The following is a 22,870-nucleotide window of genomic DNA, read 5'->3' as shown; positions in this document are numbered from 1 at the left end:
TGCCTCCCTGCAGGTGCCGGTGCCTGGTCCTTGGAGGGACGGTGGCTGCAGATGAAGCCATGGCAGGAGCGGTGCCGGTGAGCGGGGCCAGGCTCTGTCTCTGCCGTGCTGTCTGTGGGAGGATCGTGCTGGGCAGTGGAGATTTTGTCACCTCGGGTGCTGGGTGTCAGGGCAGCTCCCTGCAGGAGCCCTGGCTCTGCTGCCATCATCCCTGGCAGAGACCACAGATGTCCCAGAGCGTCAGGACACTGTCACAGCTGATGCCATGTCCAGGCCCAGGGTGGGAACTGTCCCTGCTGGCTCAGGATGGCCTTTCTGGATCGGGCTGTGGGTTACAGGTGGGATTCTGGGGCCAAGGTGTAGGCTGGAGGAGAGCAGGGCCCTGGGGAGCAGAAGTGGAGCCTGTGCTCCCGTGCTTTGCAGTGGGTGAATACCTGTTTGTATTTCCTTTATTCTGATTCCCTCAGCAATGGGATAAAAGCTGTGTGCTGGGACCAGGAGGGAGCAGTGGCCTCGGCACCAGAGGCTCGTTTCCTTCTCTGGGCTGGCTGCCTGCAGCCAGCAGAGGAAATAAATCTCCCTGAAAAAACCACTTTGCTCACACAATTCCAATCCAACAGGGCATCGTGGCATCACTCACTTCTTGTTTTCTTCAGCTGATGATCTTTTACTGGGCCAGTTGAGCCCTCTAGCAGCACGATGCCTTTACCAGCTGCCGTGGGTGCTCAGAGCCAGGGGCTCATGGACCTGGGCACTGTGAGGGCAGCGATGCCCGGGCAGTGCTGGGGCTGTGCTGGATGTGTCCCCCAGGCCGGTGCCCTGAGCTGATGCCCTGCAGAAGCACTGAAGTCCCCGTGCTTTTGCTCACCCTGCCTATGGTGGAGGACAGGAGGTGCCCTTCTACTGCCAGGTGTCTCTGCAGGTGGCTCAGGGACACCTGCTCAGCGGGATTTACAGGAGCCAGGGGCTCTGTGGGTGCCTCTCCTGCTGGTGGATGTGCTGAGCTGGGACAGGGGAGGCTCCTTCACCAGTGGGCACTATGCCAGGCCCTGGCTGGAAGGTGAGCCCGGGGCTCTGCTGTCCCCTGGCCCCTGTGGGCTCCCTGTGCCCCGCGGTGGGAGCCCATCCCTGGCTGCAGGCACCTGGGAACGCCGCCCCTCCCTGTCCCTTGCCAGGGCTAATGCAGGAGCTGTGCCACTGCTGAAGCTCAGACAGGTTTGTCACTTGTCACTGCGTGGTGGGGCCGTGTCACTAATGAACACATCCAGGGGCTGAGTGCCTGCGGCCGCTAATTGAAAGTGTTCACAACTGGGAATTCTTCTGGGTGAGGCACCGTACCTGCACTAACAGGGATTTGGCTTTCAGAAGTCCATGGCTACCGAGGGCAGCAGAGGAGGAGCAGCTGCAGTGCCCTGCCCACGCTGGGAGCAGCCAGTGGCACCGCACGGCTCAGACCTCCATCACCTCCACCACCCTGAGAAATGCGGCTGAGGGGGATGCCAGGGCTGCTGAGGGCTCCAGGTACCTGGGGGGTGTTGGCTCTGGTGTGCTGTGTCTCATGAGGGCTCAAGGCTCACTCAGGACCCTTTGCAGTGGCACTGGTGGTCACAGGGCTCAGCTCCCCTTGGCAGCAGTGGGGGACGCTGCTTGTGCAGGGCATCATCAGCTCCCCAGAGCTCCCCCTTGTCAGCGTTCCCACCTTCCCACTAATCCTTGTCATCCCAAATCCTATCAGCACTGATTTGATATTTACCTCCAAATCGTGGATGAACATGTTGAACATCATCATCTGATGATGATTCCCCATTGACAACCACTTTTTGAGACCTGTCAGTCAGCCAATTCTTAATCCTTCTAATGTGAGCTCTATTGATATTATATACAGCTAATTTTTTAATCAAAACGTCACATGCTATTAAATCAAATGCCGAACAGAAGCCAAAGCACACTACTGCTCCTCAGTTACCTTTATGAGGTAAACTTTTAAATGCAAGGAATGAAACCAAGTTTTTTGACAAGCCCAGCTTCCCATCCAGCCATGCCCTGGGCTCTGGTTACAGCCCCCTTTGCTACCTCCTGCAGCTCCTCAGCCTTTCCCCGGGATGGACACGGCTGGAGGGGTGAGTGGAGTGTGCCCTGCGAGGTCGGGCACGGGGCTGGACGTGCCAGGGGAGGGCTGGCTGCCGGGTAACTTCACAGTTAAAGCCTTGGTGGGGAAATGGGAATTTTCCTCCTGTGCTGGATGCCGCCTCTGACCTGGAAATGCCGGCCCAGCCTCCGCGGACGCGCAGCGGGGGCAGGCGTGCAAATGCGAGATGACAGCGCAAGGCACACCAATATGGTCACCAGCTGTCCGGCCGCCACCGGGCCGTGCGGGCTGGGCAGGCGATGCCCCAGCCACAGATGCACTTCGGGGGGAGGAGGGAGGGCAGGGCAGGGCCAGGCTCGGGCAGGTACGTGCGGGCAGGCACACGCTGCCCATGCCGGGTCGCCGGGATGGCACCGGCGCTCATCAGCCCGGGACCAGCCCGCGGGTCCCGCCGCAGGGGCCCTGGGTGGTGCTTGGGTGCAGCTTGGGCGCCTGTGCCACCGTGGCTGAGCTCTGGGGACCCCTGCCCAGAGCCAGGTGAGCCAGGTGAGCCAGGCTGCTGGCAAGCCCCTTGCCTGGAGAACCTGGCTCCTGCCCTGGGCCATCCAGCGCAAGGCGACTTGCCCAGCTCTGCTCCCTCCAGCTCAACCAACCCTTTGTAAATCTAAATTAATAAGGTTGCACAGCTACAGACACAGGAACATGGGCTGTGTCTTGTCTTTGTCGATCAATGCTTTCTATCATCCCATAAAGCTGATTAAAAAGCAGAGCAGTTCATCTCACCAGGTTCCGCATCCCACCATTATAAATTTGATATTCCGGTTAATGATTGTCAGCGCTGGCGGAGGACACGGAAGCTGGTCAGTATTTGTAGTTTATAATTAATATTGGGTTTATATATAATATTGGAGCATTGCTGCAGAGGGCACCAAGGAGGAATTTGGGATGGTTAGGAATTTATTACCCCTAAAATGTCAAAGAGCAAGAGAAAGGCAGTTTGTGTGTCCAGCACTGGCCGTGCCAGAGGGACACAGAGTGACCAGTGTGACCTGTCACGGTCACCAGCTCCGCACCTGTGTCCCCAGTGCTGCTGGCAGGGTCAGCCGAGGGGTCAGCTCCATCCCAGCCCTTCCCTGTGTCCGTAGGGAAGCTGCACTGAACAGATGTCTGTGCCCAGCTCTGGACACAGGGATGCTGGTCCCTCAGGCTAGACACTGACCTGGTTGCCGATGCCAGCTGCTTGGAGAGCCCGTGGATGGATGAGGCTGTGCCTCCTGTCTGGCAGCCCTGCCGGGGGCCGCAGCCCCTCGACGGCTGCGGGCAGGGCTGCGGTGGCTGGTCCTTGCCAGCTGTGGCACGGGGCCGAAAATGCCACCGGTGCATCCCACAGTCACTGCCTGGGCCAGCACAGGGAATTTTGGGACTTTCTCCGGGAATAAGAAACTTGACCCAAAGGAATGCCCTGAGCTGTTTCTCTGGGATAAAACCCCACAACCTGACCAGATCCCCAGCGTCAGACAGCCTCATGTCCTGGATCGGTGAAGTGCAAGGGGGGGTTGAGGGGGTCACCGGCCCTCCAGACAGGAGCAGGGACAGGGGTAGGGCCAGGAAAAGGGACAGGAACAAGGGCAGAGAAAGGGACAAGGGAGCGGGTAGGGACAGGCCACGGCGGTGGTCGCGCAGCCTGTGCCGCGCTGGAGGCTGCGATCGCCGGCCTCAAGGTGGCACCGTAAGAGTGGGAACAGCGCGGCAGAACAAAGGCACAGCTCAGAGCCCCCAGCCCAGCCCAGAGCCCCCAGCCCTGCCCAGAGCCCCCAGCCCTGCCCAGAGCCCCCAGCCCTGCCCAGCTCAGAGCCCCCAGCCCAGCCCAGAGCCCCCAGCACAGCCCAGAGCCCCCAGCCCAGCCCAGAGCCCCCAGCCCTGCCCAGAGCCCCCAGCACAGCCCAGCCCAGAGCCCCCAGCCCTGCACAGCCCAGAGCCCCCAGCCCTGCACAGCTCCGAGCCCCCAGCCCAGCCCAGAGCCCCCAGCCCAGCTCAGACCCTCAAGCCCCTGGGCAGAACAGGAGGGTCCCGATGCCACTGGCAGGAATCCCAGCGCTGGTTTGGAAGCCGAGGTCACGGCGGTGGCAGGATCGGGGCCTTGGGCAGCCGCAGCCGCGGCCAGCACGGGGCAGCAGGACCCTCACGAACTCCCGGCGTGAGGCTCCGCACGTCCCGGGGCCGCCAGTCGCAGCTCACAGGGGACCGGGCTGACGGTGTGGGTCAAACACCCGCGTCTCCAGGGCCTTTGGGGGTGATTGTCACGTTTCTGTGTTTCTCCAGGCACGGGAAGGCGGATGCCGTGTGTGTGTGTGTGGGGCTGGTGCCCACCGGAGAGGATGGCATGGATCCCCCCGGCCCTTTGGTGCCAGGTATGATGCTGGCATTCCCAGCTCCCTCTCCCTTGCCCAGGGCAGGGATGCTGATCCTGGAACGCAACCCAAACCCCCTCGTGGGTGTGTGGCGTCCTCCTGCCCGGCTCCCCCGGCCACCCGCCTCCCGCCCGGCCGTGAGCCCCGCTGGCTGCGGGAGGTGCCCTCCTGCTAATTGGAGTGTGCTGGGGAGGGACCCGCTCAGCTCTGCCTGCCTTGACACTGAGACCTAAACTTGCTGTAAAACCAAATGGATACGCACACCCACATCCACGAGGCTTTTAGTTCAGCAACAAGTGAATCCATCAAAGCCCAGCACCTAATTTAATAGCAATAATGAAAGGTGTGCGTCACTATTAATTTAAGCACTCCAACATTAGCCTTGCACTTAGAAACCAGCAAGGCAAAGCTATTTACAAATGAATGTACCAGGGCAATAAATTGAAAGGACTGGTCTGACCTGCGGTGGCGGCTTTCTTCATTTATACATAGATATATTTCTATAGATGCATTTATTCCCATCTCTTTAGCGAACTCTCCCTAATTAAGTTGAAGTGGCAGTGGAAGTGTGGCAGTAAGTGTGGAAAGAAGCTGCTGAAAACGTATTTAATTCATTATAAATAATCTTTGATACCGTGAGGTTGCATAAAGGTTTCAGTATCAGAGCAGGACACCAAGGAAGGCCAAGGAGATCATCTGTACGCAGTGGGAGCGTCTGCATCCCGTGGTTTGACGTCCTCGTGGCAGGGAAGGGGAGCGCGGCTGGCGGAGCCTCCGGTGGCAGCGGGGGCTGCGGAGCAGCGGCTCCGGGAGCGGGGTACGGCCCGCGGACACGGGGCTCCGGCTCCAGGCGGCTCTGCGTGCCCCGGGAGGGTAATGTATGCCAGAGGAAGGTGTATGTCACCCACATTAAAGGAGTTTAATGTGCTCGGAGTCGCATTTTTGTACCCTTGCAGAATACATTATCTGTACGCTGCCTTTACAGGCTGTCACCTCGCAGGGAGGCTGCAGAGTTCCTGGAAACCATTATCAGCCTCTAATGATATTATCAAAATTGGAGCACTCGTGGCACGGTGGGGGCCGAGGGTTCATCCCCGCTGCCACCACTCTCTGTGAGGGCCCTTGGGAGCAGCGGGACAGGGCTGTGGCTCCATGGATCCTCCTCTGGAGCACAAATCCCGTGGGCGGTGTGCCGAGGGGTGCAGAGGCCGTGGGGACCCTGCAGGGCCCAGGGAGCCACTGTGAGGGCTGGGGTTGGCACCTTGGGCAGGGGCACCGTAAGATCTGTGTGCCCCGTGAGATCTGTCCCCAGCCCGAGGGGACAGTGCCACCACACCCCGCTCCAGGGTGCCCTTCCCATGCCGCCGCTGACCCCGAGCGCCGCTCTGCCCTCTCCCGGTCTGCTGGCACTACAGAAAAACACAGGCGTCTTTTTTGGAGCGTAATCTTCTGCCTGCGACAAGGAGCCACGCAAACTGATAAATTGCAGATTAAACGAGTGCCACACTCCACTCCAGCCCTGGCTGTTAATTCCCCTGTTGTGCAATTCCCGGCTCTCAGGGCCTGTCAATTCCAGCTAATCGCAGGAGGCACTAAAACACTCTGCCCTGACAGCCCCGGATCGAGGCACCCCTGACTCCCGGCTCAGGTGGATTGCACGCATCACTTATGCACAAATCAGCAATATGCCAGCAGGGAGGAATTATGTCCGATGACAGCCCAGACATGAGGTACATATTGCAGAGCCGCCGAGCCCCAGCCGCCGTGACAGATTGCGGCGCGGGGCTGCGCTGGTGCGGGAGCAGATCCCGGCTGCACCAGCCCCGGGCACACCCGGAGCCACCGGCACCGCGCCCGTGCTGCCGCAGGATGGGGCGGCACCCGCAGCCTGCCCCCGTCCCTGCCCCTGTCCCCGTCCCTGCCCCTGTCCCCGTCCCTGTCCCCATCCCTGTCAGTGCCACGGCCCGGGGTGCCCAAAGGGCAAAGGGAAAGGAGGAGAGAACGGGGCGGGGATTGGCACCGTGGGCACAGGGAGGGTCCCACCAGGATGAGGGGTGCCAACACACCCTGCTACGCCCAGCTGGGGTGGGGACCAGCCCTGCTCAGCCCCGCTCGGCCCAGCCCGGCTCTGCTGTAACATTTAACTTGTCGTAGTCTGTGATCCTGAAAAGCTGAAATTAATGACAGCCTTGCAGTTGCTCATTAATAATTGCTTCATTACTGTACGCAGTTGCAGCCTCCTGACAATAATGGGGTTTGCTGGTGTATTTCTAATTATCTGGCATTTCAGCTCCCTAATAGAGTCCCGGAGCTCCCTGACGAGACCTTGCTCTCCAGCAGGAGCGCAGCCCAGCCCGCTCAGCCCCGACGCCTGCTGCAGCCCGCCTGCTCCTTCATCTGCAGCTCCTGGGAAGGGCTGAACCGCCCTGGTGAGGCCCCACGCAGGACCCGGGGGCACCGAGACCCTCCAGCCTGGGCTGAACTCTCCCACATCCCCGTGGCACACCTGGTGCTCGTGCTGAGGTCGGTTTGGGAGCAGTGACATCGGAGAGGAGCTGGGAGCTCCAGTGCACTAAACAGGTACGTGCCTGTGGCTGGCAGTGCTCAGCGTGACCACGCCACAGCTGTCCCCAGTGCCACACCATGGCTATCCCCAGTGCCACACCACGGCTGTCCCCCTGGCCACACCACGGCTGTCCCCAGTGCCACACCACAGCTGTCCCCAGTGCCACACCATGGCTATCCCCAGTGCCACACCACGGCTGTCCCCAGTGCCACACCATGGCTGTCCCCAATGCCACACCATGGCTGTCCCCGTGGCCACACCACGGCTGTCTCCATGGCCACACCATGGCTGTCCCCGTGGCCACACCACGGCCATGCCCGTGGCCACACCACGGCCATGCCCATGGCCACACCACGGCCACACCATGGCTGTCCCCGTGGCCACACCACTGCTGTCCCCGTGGCCACACCACGGCCATCCCCACGGCCACGCCGTGGCCATGCCAGCAGCCCTGGCACTGCCCCTTGGCTGTGCTCCAGCCTGGGCGAGCAGAGCCGGGAGGAGGTGCCAGCAGCCTCGGCGGGTGCCGGGGCCGGGCCAGCGCTGCGGTGCTGCGGGCGGTGGCGGTGGAGTGGAATTGCAGCTCCTCGCAGCAATCCGCCCGGCGGTGGCGGCGGTGGCGGTGGCGGTGGCGGTGGCGGTGGCAGGGGAATTGTGGCCGTGTCCCCACGCTCACAGCCTGGAAATGACCACTTGTGCCCCGTTCCAGCCCCCGCACCGGCTCCCAGCCTTAACGGCGCACGCAGACCCCGCACTCCCACCTGGGGAGGGGGCTCATTTGTAGTTAAAAATCTATTGTGACTTGTCAGAAAAATGAATAAATGAGCACATTATTTTTTCATTTTGGAGCTCAGCATCTGTTTGTCTAATCAAGAAAGAGAACTGGGAAAGTCAACCAGGGCTGACGCACACATTTTATTTAACTTTTCCTCTGTCAAAGGAGTTTAAATGTGTAATGAACAGGCCATGGTGATTTGAAATATAATCCCATTACTCTGATGAGATTACCCAGGCTGTGAGAGTTCACAAATCATGCTTAGGGTTTTTAGAGTGAACAACACCCTGTTGAGATTTTTTTTTTTCTCTTTTTGCATTTAAGCAGAGGTGTGTGGGGAGAATAAAACACGGCGGTGCTTAACCCTTCATGCAGGGGAGCAGCAGCATGGAGCTGTGCCCAGGGCCAGCCCTCCCCGTGCCCCAGCTTCTTGGTGACCCTGAGATCTCCCATGGTCACGGCAGCGATGCCAGGGAGCAGCTCCTGGCCAGGGCACACTCCTGCTGGCCCAGCTGGCCGTGTGCCCACCGTGCCCACACGTCCCTGTCCTCGTTGCTGTCCTTGTCCCAGTGCTGCTCAGGGGTGGCTGTGCTGGGATGTGATTTAAGGGGCATTAATTTCAGCTGCAGCAGCAGCACCCAGCCCCACCCGCCACCACAGCAGCGCATTTCCATGAATTCATGGGCCCATTACAAACATGTCTCCATAAATAACTCCCCCCATTAATCTCCGGGCTGCACCCACGGCTCTGCGATGGGTTTTGCTCACTTGTCCCAGTGCCAGGTCTCAGCCCTGCCTGAGGGGCAGCTGCAAAACCCCTGGGATGCACCAGACTCCTGCCAACCCAAAAACAAAGGTGCCTCTGGCTGGAATTGGTGCTCTGGGAGCTCACGGCAAACCCCTGCGGAGCCCAGGGAGAGCACCAAGTGCTCTGGCCTTGGGTGCCAGCATGGGCCAGGGTGCCCTGGGTGTCCCCTGCTCAAAGGTCACTCTGGTGCTCTCCTGTGCTCTGATAAAGCCAAGGGGGTGGAGGGGAATTGTCCCTGTGGACAGGACTCCTCTGACAGCAGGAGTCAGAGAATTCAGGGGATCTCTGCTGCCTCCAGCAGCTGCCTGCGTGCGGCAGGCCGGAGCCACGCTCTGCTCTGCCCGGTAGCAGGGATGGAGGAACAGCTTGCCTTGCTGACCCAGTTGAATGCCCATCTGACTCAATTACATCCACAGCTACCGGGGAAAGACCAGCCCGTGCTGGCTCCGTGCTCAGCTGTGCACACACTGCAGCCATGAGCGCTGATTTAACTCCTTCAGGAGCGCCGAGCAGCAGAAACGCCTGTTCTGGGGGAGGGATGCTCAGCTCCTGGAATGCTGGATCTTCCCAGGATTTAAGGAAGGTTTCTTGTAGGCCATGTATCAAACTGAATCTGATCTTTGGAAGCAAATTTGGGTTTTGACTGTCAGTGGCTCTTTTGGAGCAAATAAACTCACTTGGGGCTCCAAAGCTCCCCGCTCCTCACCCAGCCCCTGGAGCAGCCTCTGTCCCTCCATCTCTGCCTGGCTCCCAGGACACCACACCAGGAGCAGGAAGGTGACTGGCAGGAGGGTGTGAACACAGCTGGTCTGGGCAAGGGACGGTGCCACAAATGTCACAGACAGCAGAGATGTCATTAGTTGAGTTTTTTAGGCTCTCCTGAGAGCCAACCTGCACATGCTGAATCCCTGCTGATAATAAATACACGTGAGGGGGTGGCAACAGCACTATGGCCATGGAAACAGGAGATTGCTGCAGTTTCTGGTACCAAATAGGCAATTTTTCAGTTCAGTTAAAAAGAATTGAAACTGGGTGGCCAAAGAACATTCACAGAGCAACTTTAATGTTAAATATTTCACAGAGTCGGTTAAAAGAGTCATTTACATCAAAGGGGCTTTTCCCATTGTATCTGTGCTGCATTTGCACATAGAAAATACTTAAAAAATTAATAGAATACTATAAAATAGCGTTTCTCTTGTTTTGCAGATATCATGGAAGACTGTACAGGGAGGCCTGGCCTCGGTGCAGGGCCGAGCTGCTGAAACCCAGAACAAACACAACAGGTGAGACCCAGGCCCTCCCTCTGCCCAGGGGCTGCTCCTCACGCTGTGTTAAGGCTCAGGAAGTTTTCTCTGTACAAAAGCAAGGTGGGAGGCTGGCAGAGGGTGGGCAGTGCCCCAGGGAGCTGCCCCCAGCCCCGTGGGGAACCAGGGCAGTTCTGTGATAGCGTGTGCAGAGCTCCAGCGACCTGGAGAGATGCAGGAAAGACACCTCTGGTGAATTCAACCAAAAATGGGGCTCTGGGTGCCAGCATCCATTCCCGTGTTCCCCGATGGATTAAGGAGGAACAAGGCCAAGATAGTTACAAATCCCAGTACAAAGCAGGTCTTAATTTTTATTGTTAAAGAATAATATTGAGAGAAGGTGAAGGCATTTCTCAGTTCCCAGGGGCAAGGTGCCCCAGTGGATGTGCCAGCCCCAGGGTGGCAGCAGCTGAGGGTCCTGGGCAGGAGGATTCTCCTCTCCACCTCCAAGACGTGGATTTCCAACCACTGTGCTGCGTTCAGCAAGGAACTTCCAATAAAGCATTTGCAAAGCTGAAAAGCACAGTTAAATAAAAATATTTTTGAACAAAACAAACACAACAGACTCGACTGTCTCAGTGCTCCCTCGCTAAGCGCTCCCCTACCATGGCTGCTGTTCCTGGCTCACGGATGCCTCCTGCACTTCAGCAACAGAAGTGAAACCATCTGGGACTGCAGCCTCCCCCCAAAAGAACTGTGCATCATATGGACCTTGAAAAAGATTACATCTGTTTATTAATAGCAAAAATGGATACATTTGTCCTACATTTTGTTTTTAGAAATTTGATCATGTCACAAGCAATACCTGCGTGTACGTGGGTGGATTACAGATGTATATAATTTATTTTAACCAGGCTGTGAAATAATATGTAATCACATCTCTTCTTGTGATTGTACATAATACAGTAATTAAATGATGCCAGTCTACGTCATTCTCTTATTTCTAATCAAAGGAACCTGAAGCGTAACAGTCTTCTTTCCGGCTGATATGGCTCTTTATTTCTGTCACAGGGGAGACCTCCCATCAGCAAGGAGGGATAATCTTCCAGCCGTGAGAGACGGGGTGGTTCAGATTCCTTGCCGGCCGCCCTGGCGCGGGCGGCGGGAGCAGCGCGGCCCCGGCCGGCGCGGCGGCTCCGAGCGCGGCACGCAGGCTCTCCTCGCGCCTCGGCCTCACTGCTGGCCCGACTTCTTCTCCTTCTGGAAGCTAAAGCTTGTTCTCCTGCTCAGTTTTCTTTGTTTCTGAGCAAAATAATCTGCTCTGGCTGTGCTTGCTCGCGACTCTAGAATATAGTTAACCTGCAAGACACGAGGTGGTGTTAATGTCGCCCGAGGCTGGGGGGACAGCCCGGGGTGGGCAGGGACCCCCAGCCCACCCCCTGAGCAGGGCTCTGGTCTAACTGGTCCCAGCAACCACCAGCACGATGATGGCAGAGAGAGCCCAGAGTGCCAGGAGAGCCCTGGCCTCTCCTCCTGTGCCCCTGGTCCCATTTTTGGTCACCCAAATCTGTGGGAAAGGCAGCGAGCTGTGCAGACCCCCCAGTGCTGGGATAATCCAGCAATGAGCATCAATGAAGGACCTTATCAGCCTCAGTAAAAAGAATTCTTCCATTATGATGTTTGCATACTCAGCTAATCTCAGAGTTTCCCAGTGTTTTGGCACATTTTACTTGATGAAAGCATTTTAAAATGATATTTAACAAGCCTGCTACTCCCTAAATTTATTATCTCCAATGCTTTGTGATAATCTCAGAGATAATTTTAATGGAAGGTTAATGCAAGAATCAAAAAGATAAAAATGCCCTTTGGTCTGTCATTAGCTGGTTAATATGCTGTGGCTTAAAACTTGCACAATTTTATGCACTGTAGAGTGTTTCACTTTCATTGCATATTACAGCTTAAGGCATAAAAATATAGGGAATTTTCATGGTCAATAAAGTCTCAGTCCTTCTCACTTGATCATCTAAAAAGCCTAATTTGAAAAGTCTGATTTTTCTGCGCTCTCTAATGCTGATGGAATTGAAAACAAACCAGTGACTTGTGCATGAAACCAGAGAATGTTCTATATAAACAAACCGCAACTCGGGGAAATAAAGTACTGCTCCATATTATTTCTCTCTTGAATATTCATGTTATTGACAGTAAACCTTTTCTTTAGCCTTTGTTTATGACCAGTCTCAGATTTGTGGAGTCACCAGCCCTGGAAGTGTTCAAAACCCGAGGAGATGTGGCATGGGGGTACTTGGGCAAAGGTTGGACTTGATGATCTCAGAGGTCTTTTCCAGCCTTAATGATTGCATGATTCCATGACTCTAAGTGTTAGGGACTGCAATAGCAGGTCAAAGATAAAGTGGGAACAGAAGAATTGGCCTAACAGCTCACAAAACAGAAGCCCCCTCAAACACACCGACCTCCTGTGTAATGAATAAAAGTTACTTTATCGCACGTCCGTTGTTTAACAATCCTCTAAACTCCACACAGCCAATAAAAGCAAACATAACAGATGGTTCGCCAAAATTACTGCTTTTGAATTTTGACTTGCTACGAAAGATGAACTTGTGGAAAATTCCATTTAATTTTTCAAGAGTGTAACAAAAATTTGTTTCCCAAAGCAAGGGAGTTTGTGTCTGTACAGAGCCCCAAGGAAAGCAAAGAGTCCTGAGAGAGGAGCAGGGTAGAGAAGCCCCTGTGTGCTGTGCAGGGACACCTGAGTGTGGGGCACAGGTGTGAGGGGCAGGAGCACCCAACCCCTGCATGGCACGGGGCTGCTGACCACGTGTGCAGAGGTGGAAACTACCTGGACACAATAAAATTTGGTAGTGTCCTATAAAATTCCACAGAAAACGGTGTCTCTATTAACTAGAAAAAAGCACAAAAGGAAATGCTACACACAGACAGGCAGTGGCTGTGTGGCTGTTGGAAGGATGAATAAAACAACAGGCATGGAGCAGCCATCCTGGCAGGTTAAACACACCCCAGTGGTCCTCAGGCACTGTACCCTTGTGTGTTTCCAGAGCCCCTGAATACTCACATGTTTTACAAGTGGTAAAACACCAGGATTTTGGGTCACGTTAAAATTTAATACTCACCTTCAGTACAATTTCATTGACAGTAGCAGCATCTGATTCAAAGTAAAGGTGTTTGTAGTCATGATTGCTTAGATATGTAAGTTTAAATATTGCATGACCTGCAAAGATAAGAAAAAAACTGCTTAGAATATTCCTGTAAAGTTTGAGCAGAGCTCGTTGCCTGACAGAAGAAAACCACAGATGGTGATCTCAGCGTACCATCAGCACGACAGAAGGAAGCAATGAAATGCTGACAGGCTTCTCATGTCATTTCAATTTAAGGCAAGTGGTGGCTTGCAGGAGCAGCTGAACTCCAGTCAATAAAGTTCCTTTTCCCATCACATCCCCACTGCAGGAAATGCAAAAATCCATCAAATGGCTGCTTAGCTCTGCTCGGCCACGACGGCTGCGGCCCAGGCACCGCAGGAGGAGGCTTGCACTGAACAGAAAATGGCAAGGAACCCCAGGGTCACCGCTCCAAACCCTGCTCCCCAAAGACCACGCGAGCCCAGCCGGCTGCTGCTGGCCACGGGGAGCGGCACCAAGCGCAGGGCACCGAGGGACGCGGCCGCGCTGCCACCAAACCCGCTCGGGGCTGGGATCGCCCTTCCCACACCAAGGAAAATCCAATTAAACTCGAACTGTGACCTGCTGGCACCTTCCTGATGCTTGGGCCTCCGTCCCTAACAGCGGTTCCAGGTGCTGGCCCTGTGGCCACACGGTGCTGGCCCGTGGCTGCCCTGGACTCCGACACGCGGTGCCAGGAGGAACGACTCAGACACAAAGGTCTAACGAGGAACACGAAGGAAGGCAAAATATTCTTCACTTGTATGGATGCTGATGGCTTCAAAATTAAAATTAAATGTGTTCTATACATGATACTTTTCCAACGGTTTTCTAATTTATTCAGATCAACAGTCAAAGTTAGCAATCCATAAAGTAACAGCCACATTACTGTAAATCCAGGTCTTTCCTGCAGGAAAGCTAATTGGAAATCTTATTTACATTATCTAATTCTCCAGATTTCCAAAAAGTGACTGATATATGCTCAGATTGGTGGCCAGGAAATTTGAGATGCAAGTATTTTATTGTGGCATGTTAATTAAACACCATTATGATGCACTAATCTGGAATATAAATTCTGTATTGAAAAATTGGCTAATAATAATAATAAAAACCCAACCCTTTAAATCATTTGACAGATGATGCCTCAGTGGTACTAAAAATGCGGAATTCCAAGCTGGGAGCTCATCAGCATGTTAATGCATGCAGCTCTGCCTGGAACACAGCATCTTAATGATTCCAAAAGTGCCAGTGCACCACTCCTGGGGATGGGACACAGCACCGTGCTCCACCAGCTCCCACCATGTTCCTTGGACATTGAACATTCCACACTGGTTATCAGAAATGAAACTGGCACAGAACAGGGTCAGAGGATCCCAGCGAGCTGCTGCGTTTTGGGTTTTGGGAAGTCACTGGGTAATTCTCGCTGTGGACCAAGACAAAGCCTCCTCAGGCGTTCCCTGCTCCGCGGGAGCCCAGCCCTGCCTCGCGCCGTGGTGCCACCACGTGTCCCCAGGGCACTGCCCTGCCAAGGGCAGCGTTCCTGCTCCCACGGGCAGAGGCTGCTCTGGGCCTGCCTGCCCAGCAGGGCACTGGCCAAGTGTGGCTCCTGCAGGGGCTCCCGGGGCCGCCGGGGACACGGCACCGACGCCAAACCCGCGGCCGTGCAGAGCCACAGCCCCGTCCTGCTGGGACTGTGACCCAGTGGAAAGAAGCCAAGAAGACTTTTCCTTAGAAAGCCCCATTACAGCATCATGTTTATGGGCTCCAAGTCCACACACACTACTTACAGCATGAAATATGAGTGCACTGAAATCCTAACTGGCACTTTGCTCTGCTACTCTTCTAGCCAGATGGAATTTATGAATTGTAAGATTGATTTCCATTTCCAAGAGTGCTTAAATACGTGATGTACCTCTTTCCAATAGAGCACCACCCCTGACGATTCTGAGATCAATAGGAGCTTCCATGGTTTGATGTTTCCGTGTGAGAGGATGGTAACAAACAGCAGCAGCTCGAGTGGCTTCTGCTGCACGTGATGGGGGATTTAAAGCAAATGCAGATGCTGCACAAACAGCTGCTACCATCACTCCACACCAACAGTGGCTGGGTGTTTGCAGGGAACCTCAGTGCCCCGCAATCAGGATTAATCAGCAGCACAACAACAGAAAATCCACGTTATTCCCGATGACGTTTGTCTGTTAAAACAGTTATGGTAAGCAAATGGAATGACAGAAACTCAGCTGTTAGCAGCAGCTTTTGTCACGGGGTAGGCGCAGCCCACGGTGAGCTCAGCACAGCCAAGGGTCCCGTGCCAATGGCCCGGTGCCCCCTGAGCCCCCAGCCGTGCCCCGGGCCCCAGCAGAGCAGCATCTCCCCTCTGCTGCCCCTTGGCCCCCGCTCGGAGCGCTGATAAATCTCCCCAGCCCCAGCACTAATGGGTTCCTGTGTGGTTACTCCTGGAGAGGAGCCCACAGCCGAGGGAAGGGCAGGATGCTAATTCACTGGGAATCCACCAAGGAGAGCTCATTTACTCCTTCAGCACCACGTCTCACGTTCAGCTGCTCACCCCATCTCCTGATTTTTAGCACCACTGCACTGCCAACGAGGCGAGGGAAGAGGCCCTGCAGCGCTGCGGCTCCCGGCTCTCCTCGCCCTTCCGAGGGCTGCCGGAGCTCCTCGTGCAGCCTCCACCCTGCACGCCAGCCCCAGCCCCTCCACGGCCCCACGCCCACACACAGCCCTGAGAAACCCTGTGGAACTACAGCTCCAGAACTGTGGAGCCATAACGTGCTTGTACGGGCGACAGTAAATCTTGTGCTAATTCCTGCAGTCTTGGGAAAACATCCAAACCCTTGGTGGGCCCCACACTGCACCTGACACAGGTAGAAAAATAATCACTCTAATCTAGGTAATAAACTCTTTTTATCATAGTCCAAAAGATACATTTTTTGCTTGGAAAACAAGGCTATGAATTTGCTCAAGAAAAGATAATTTTTTTACTGAATCTGCCAAGACTAGAAAGTTTTTCTTCTTTCCCTCCCACCCCACAACTCAGCCCTCACCCAAACCCTCTCTTTGCCAACTCTTTAAACAGAACTGAATTAAATCACTAATTAGATGGATGATGAAAAGAATATTCATGAATTGGACAAAGCAGAAAACAAACAAACACTAGAAATGCAAATTTATGTTAATTTTTCAATATACCTTGATGATTGCTTTGTCATTACAGGGCCATAAGGCAGAAGTCAACAATTAAGAGTTATTAGTGGAATAAATAGCTGGAGAAGGACTCTCTGAAGAACAAAGCACTTATGGACATTGTTTGACATCACTGATTCTCACTGCTTCAGGAACTGCGACCTCAACAGGCTCAAACCCTGAAATCTCTTCTCATGGGCCCAGAAAGGATGCAAAAGGATTAGAAATACACCAGTAAAAGGCAAGGAATGGGCATAGTAAATTTCACATCAGCAATACTTTTGTACAAAGACACATTTCCTCCAACCCCTGCACGAGATGGGGAAGCCTCTGCTCTGCAACCACTGCTGTATTTCACCCAAAGCACTGGGGAGGGGCTCAGCTGTCTGAAATCCACGTGTGATACCCCAGAAATGAGGCTGTGACCCTGGAGGAAGGCTTGAAGGGCCTACAAAGCTGCAAGAGTTGTGTAAGGGTTAAAAAACATCCAACACGCTTCCTGACACCCCCTGCTAACAAAAAACACTTCACAGGGGAGGTCACAAGTTGCAGCACGGCCGCAGTTGGATTACCCAGATGTGGCACCCAGCTCAGCGAGGGACAGACAGAACAGGGATGTGGACCTGCGTGTACAGGTGGGGTTAATCCCACTTCATGCAAGGGATATTTGTCCCAGAGGTACATAAGTTAGAGGCAGAGAGGGCAGGCAGTTCTGGAGGAAATCCACACCCCACTGATGCCAGTGGAGTCACTGATGGGTTCAGGCTGCCCACCATGAACCCGGGGTGCATCTCCTCAAACCAGGGCAGTGGGAACAAATGACAAGACTGTTAAGGAGAAAGATAGCAGCTGTGGTCCAGCTGGCTTGCCCCATTCTCTCAGGCAGCAGCATATTCCATGATCTCTTTTCCTCCAACCCATTATGTTCCACTGTAAGCTTGGTGCTCAGCATTGCTATTAGAGGGTGCCCTGTGTCCAGATGTCCTGAAACAGAGCTGCAATTAAAGTGCAGCACACACCCACTTTTGTGTCAAACTGTGCTAACTCCTCACACATCTGGATTCTTTTCCCCCAAAGCCTTTTTCTTCTTCTTTAAATTATTATCAGAGGCAGAATACTAATGAGGATTTTTGCAAAAATGCTGAAAATTGAGGTGCAACTCGGGGTTGCCCAAAACCTCTTTACCAGCAACCTTGTTTGGGGAAAAAAGATAAATAAATCAAAATGCAGTGTTTCCACATGGCAATCGGCTCCTCCACTGCGTCTGCACCTCATCAATCACACATTGTCTGCCGGAGAGGCGAGCCTTGTAAATGTCACATCCACTCAGGCCCGAGGAGAGGCGAATCAAAATGCAGCGAGGAGTTTTAATTGGATAGTGTAATTAAACTAAAAAACCCCAGCAGAATAGCTTTGACAGGATAGATGAAGACCCCTTTTAATAGGGCTACAAAACAGATTTGTTAAAAGGATGAGGCAACGCGCGCTCCTGATTGCGCTCAGGAGAACTTTTACGAGCGGCTGTTGGAGGGGCCGCAGTTAATCAGCACAGAGCGCTCCAGTGCCCGGCTGCTGCTGGCCCTGCCAGGGCCAGGGGACCCCTGGCTGCCAGCCCTTCTCCACAGGGACACGTCCTGCCGAGTGCTGCCCCCGGCCCAGCCTGGCACAGCCCGAGCCCACCGGGGCGCACGGAGCCATCTGTGCCCGCTGCCGTCCCCGGGCACCCCCGCCTGCACAGCGCGCCCACGGCCGGCCTCTTCCCTTCTGTTCCACACTTGGATGCTCCTTTCACTCCAAGCCTGAAGTTTGGGAACATTTTCTCTCTGCTGAACCTGGTTTTTACCTTTTGGTCAGAACCTGCGACTAGTCTCCTGTTGAGTAGGAATTTTACTGTGTTGTTTCTTGCTCCGCTGCGGGAGCAGGGATATCAGGGAACAGCACATGATATTTTGTGCACCAATTGCAGAGCACACACTGCCTCTGCTCTGGCCCCACTGCAGGCTCTGAGCAAACCTGCAACAGCACCGTTTGAGCTCCCAGAGCAGCAGGAACCCAACGCCTTCCCAACATTTCCTGGGTAATTTCAGCCCTTCCACAACCCAACAACGAATTCATTAAATTAGTATTACCCAATGTGCATAATCGGGATGAACTGGACACTGAACTAAAACATCAAATAGCTTTAGCTTTAAATGAAAACTACATAAAGGGGGTTCAGGCATCGCTCTGGCTATCACTTGCAGCCAGGGTGAATACTGCTGGAAAAGCTATTTTCGTGCAGATGTGGAATTCAATGGGAAAGACTGACTCGTGTAGCAACATCAATCAAAACGTCGGCTCGGCTGGCAGCTCTCGACAGTAAGGCAGGTTCAAAGGTCACGGGATAAAGAAAAAGCCAAGCTCTGGTTCAGCTCTAATATCTCCTCGCTGGAAGTCTTACCGAGGTACCTGCCCCCCTTCTGTACTCGCAGCTTTCATTAATCTTCTTGCCATCTTTTTTAACTAGTCATGCAGAACCGCTCGATAGCGAGACATATAATGGGGAGGCCCTGTGCCTATTACCAGGTTAACACTCTGTTAAGCCCCAGTGCAACAATGGAATCAGAATTTAAAGGAAATCTTCAGCTGCAGGGTGCAAAGCGGGCAATTAAATTACAAACTGAAGTTACCCATGTACTCCATGACCTACGGAACACCTTTGTTTAGACTTACCTTCATACCGAGGGTATTTTGACAAAGCAACTGAGATCTTCATGAAAACAAAAAAAAAAAAAAAAAAAAGGCAGATAAAGGATCACGGAGAATGTTGCTTCAGTGTTTCAAGTAAATTATCAAATAAATCCAATTCCTGCAGCTCGTGTAGAGCACAGCTGCCTGGGAGAGCCCTGGGCAGGTTCAGATCAGGTGTGGTGGCACAGGGGGCTGCCCGGGCTCTGCACTCCCTGCCCAGCTCGGCCGTGCCCGGCAGCCCTGGCCATCCATCACAGCCACTCGGGCCACAGAGCACTGCACACGGCAGTGGGCAGTGACACTGAAGTTTCTCCCCTGTCCAAGTAATGTAGGAGACATTACCAGAATCAGATTTCCTTTAAATTACACTATTGCAAAGGGATATAATTGTATTAAACGTATTATGTTGCTTCCTTAAGACTTTATATTATGTACACTTAATTGAGATACAAAGCTCTTTTCAGCTATAAAAATGACAACTACTTTATTAAGGCTTAAATCTTATTTCTCCATGATAGGATGCTTCCTTTCAAGACTCAAAACATTCAGAATCTCTCGTGATAATCAGGCTGAACCTGATTTAAAGAAGATGTTCGTGCCCAGTGTTGTCAGGTTCTAATGGCATCGAAGCAAGCCAGCAGGGCCATTAACTCTCCCCTCAGTCTAAATCCAGGGAGTCTGATTTAATTTACAAATAAAACTTCAAATTCTGACCCAGGGCTACTACAAGGGCAAACAAAAATCATCAGCCATCCCTGCCTACAGTCCACCCACTAATGGCAAATGAGATGCCAGAGCTTTCTGTTTTCATTTTCTGCTCTCACTGAAGGCAGCTCTGAGTTCTGTGAACTCTCAGCACAGGAAAACTCAGCCTGTCCAAAACGTTTCCGAGCCGTCCATCAATATTCCCACCACGTCAGCTCTGGAGCTGCTGAGCCCTTTCACACACACCCAGGTGCCACCAAAGCTTCTCTGCAGGACCCAGAGCAGAGGGAAGCAAAGAACACGTGCACGAGACTCTCACTGCAGCCTCATGCTGGTCCCAGCACTCAACCTCCGTTCCCAACGCCCCTTGCCCTTACTAAAAAGTAGGAGGCTGGTCCAAACCCTTCACCTCTTCGGAGCCACAAGAGCCCAGCCCAGCAGAGCAGAGCTCAGCTCAGCCCAGCAGAGCCCAGCCCAGCTGGTTCTAACCCCTCTGAGGTGCCTGGGGAGGGAAGGCAGCCCCAAACCCAGAGCCCAGCGCAACGGGACAAGCACGAGCACTTCTGAAAAAGGAGATGGAGCAGGTTTGTGTTACAAGAGATAAAAACACAAAAACAAAATATATTGCAGAACTCAAAGACCTTATCTGTACTCAGCCTCTCTTTGCAATAATTCATTCAAGAAAGATCCGGGAATAATTTTTGATGTAAACTCTGCTACAAACATACATCACCGTGCTGATAAAAATCACAGACAAAACTTGTGAAATACAGTGAGTTTCATTCCTTTATGCTACTAAAATAACTTTTTTCCATTTAAAATTCAAGAGATACTGATCTGCTGTTCAGCTCCCCAAAATGCATCATTCTGAGATGTCACACTAAAAGTCTTTTCTGCTGGCCTAAAATAATGACTTTTGGAACATCTTTAGTGAGTTGGGAAAAGGTCAGCAGTTTCAGAAGGAAGTATTTTCTCCTTTTGGAACTGTGCTGAACCATTACTTAGTAGGATAAGTTTAAGATGTTCACACAAAAATGAGCAAATAAGCCCCTCAGTACTGTCATGGTTGCCACCTGTCAGTGTCCTCTCCAAAGCCCCTGTGATTCTTCACTCAATGGTCCCCATGTGCAGGTACTGCCCTCCTGCACCCAGGCTCTATTTGGGGATTGAAACTCCTGGCTTGGCAGGATTTGGGTACAAAGATAATTCCCCACAGCAGCAGGTGCTGCCTCTGGGGCTGGAGAGCCCCATCCTGGCAGGACGAGGTCCGAGGTGTCCAGGGACTGTGCCCTGGTGTGTTGACAGCAGTGGAAACCTCAGGTTTCCATTGGACTCTTCAAATACAGCCTGGTTTTGTGGGCACTGTTTTATCCCCTCGATGTTTGCATTTGCAGTGAAATGTGGATACAAAGCAGAGGCGTGACAGGATTTACCAGCACAAACTGGCCCTTGCACTGTACACAAAATCCTCACGTGCTTCAGACTGCCAGGTCACTGGGGAAGCTTCTCCTTGGGATTGTGCCTACCCAAGGACCATGAAATCTTGATGGAGAGACAGAAAAGGAAGACAATGACTAAACCAAGAACATGGAGTAGGAAGGGGTAATGAAGGGGAGAAGGATATAGTTCAATAATTGCTGATAAAATCTGTGGCAGCCATAAATTTACTCTTCCAAGAGAATTCAACAGATCATTACCTCTGTAAATATGTATCACATAATTCTCCCTCTGTCACCTTGCAGATAAGTACTTAATACCAGCATCTCACTACCCTGCAGAGGCACAAGTGCAATAAAATCCATCTGAGCTTTTGAACTGCAGTCACTTTTTGAAAGTAGACAGTTCCATTTTGGCCCCACTGGGAGCCATTGCCCAATTCTCCCAGGGCCCATCCTGTGCTTTTTAAAACAACTTTTCCAGACAGAGACTCTCGTTCCTCTACTGACACAACAAGCAGAAGCCCTTGCTTTTGGAGCTGCACTCCAAGGCAGCTCTGACCTCTGGGCAATGACTGAGCTGGGATGTCCAGCCTGTCCCCAGACCTGGCTGTCACTGCTGTCCTGGCCCAGTCACCAGCACAGAACAGAATGCCCAGAGTGGCACCTTCAGTCCCAGTGACCCTGCAGCCATGGCTGGGGCAAATCCCAACTGAGCTGACACTTACTGTATGCCCCAGATCTTCAGTTGCACCAAAGACATTTAAAACCAGTCTGGAAGTTAAAAAGTGACAAAAAATTGCAATTATGTTGAAACATGGATTTGCTGGCTGCGCTGCAGGGCTGGAGACAGCTGGGCAGAGCCAGTGTTCCCTCGGTGTCACAGTGGGCAAGAAACACTGAGTGATGCCATTAGCTGAGAGCAGCGTCAAAGGACACTCGTAAAATGTGTGTCTGTTTATGCTGTGTTCTCTATAACAGAACCCAGTCAGATTAAAAACATCCTGTAATGAAAAAAACACACCTAGAGAAAGAAAAGGACATGGTAGCAATAATTCTTTGGACATGGAGCACATCCAGGGAGGCAGAGAAGAGAGAACATAAATAAAAAGGACTACTCACTTGGGCTTTTTTCTTCCGCAAGGTCACAGGCACAGAGGAGTTCAGAATCGATTGAAATGGGTTTCTGCTTAATCCAAAACTTAGTGCTGGCCTTCTGATTAGTAACAGGGTCTATCTCTACCTTGTCTCCAGAAATACCTGAGATGAGAAAGAATAGAGAGCCACAAGAGTGATCTGTTTAACCGATTTCATATCAGCCGTTTGACACACTTTATAAATCTTAAATGGGCTGAAGGTATATTGCCCTTCTGGGCTTTCTGAAAGCACGGGAGCTTTTGAAACCAGAAGCAAATGGTTATCAAACTGCATTGATAATCTGCATTTTATTCTCCTGCATAAGCATACCAAAAGAAAGAAATATCACAGAAAAGATTCTTCTAAAAGCATACAGAGCTCTTCTGGAAGCAGTAGCTACACGAGCTGTGAGATTTATAGGAGATAGTGCTGGTTTTGCAGTCACCACTGCTCTGTGTAACAGACACTATCACCACCCACCCCACTCCATCTGCTGTACAGCAGACATGCAATCATAGAATAACAGAACCAGAGGTTCAGAATGTGCTGAGTTGGAAGGGACCCATCAGGATCA

The 22,870-nt window shown here is 52.9% G+C and overlaps 1 protein-coding gene across 5 annotated transcripts in view; it reads right to left on the bottom strand.

The window, feature by feature from the left end:
* Window positions 1-9,691: 9,691 nt before the first annotated feature.
* Window positions 9,692-22,870, bottom strand: part of MAPKAP1 (MAPK associated protein 1) — an 83,377-nt gene continuing 70,198 nt past the window's right edge. For all 5 annotated transcript variants that reach the window (XM_053996578.1, XM_053996576.1, XM_053996579.1 and 2 more), the window contains 3 exons: window positions 22,282-22,419; window positions 13,043-13,140; window positions 9,692-11,252 (listed from right to left, as the gene is read on the bottom strand). In XM_053996578.1, coding sequence (XP_053852553.1) covers window positions 11,127-11,252; window positions 13,043-13,140; window positions 22,282-22,419 — 362 coding nt within the window. In that variant the 3' untranslated portion in view covers window positions 9,692-11,126. The remainder of the gene's footprint in view (window positions 11,253-13,042; window positions 13,141-22,281; window positions 22,420-22,870) is intronic.

Source organism: Vidua macroura, chromosome 21 (assembly GCF_024509145.1).
Source record: "Vidua macroura isolate BioBank_ID:100142 chromosome 21, ASM2450914v1, whole genome shotgun sequence".
In the NCBI taxonomy this organism is placed as follows: Eukaryota; Metazoa; Chordata; class Aves; order Passeriformes; family Viduidae; genus Vidua; species Vidua macroura.
Note: the sequence above shows the minus strand (reverse complement) of the source record. Positions and strands in the feature narration are given on the sequence as shown.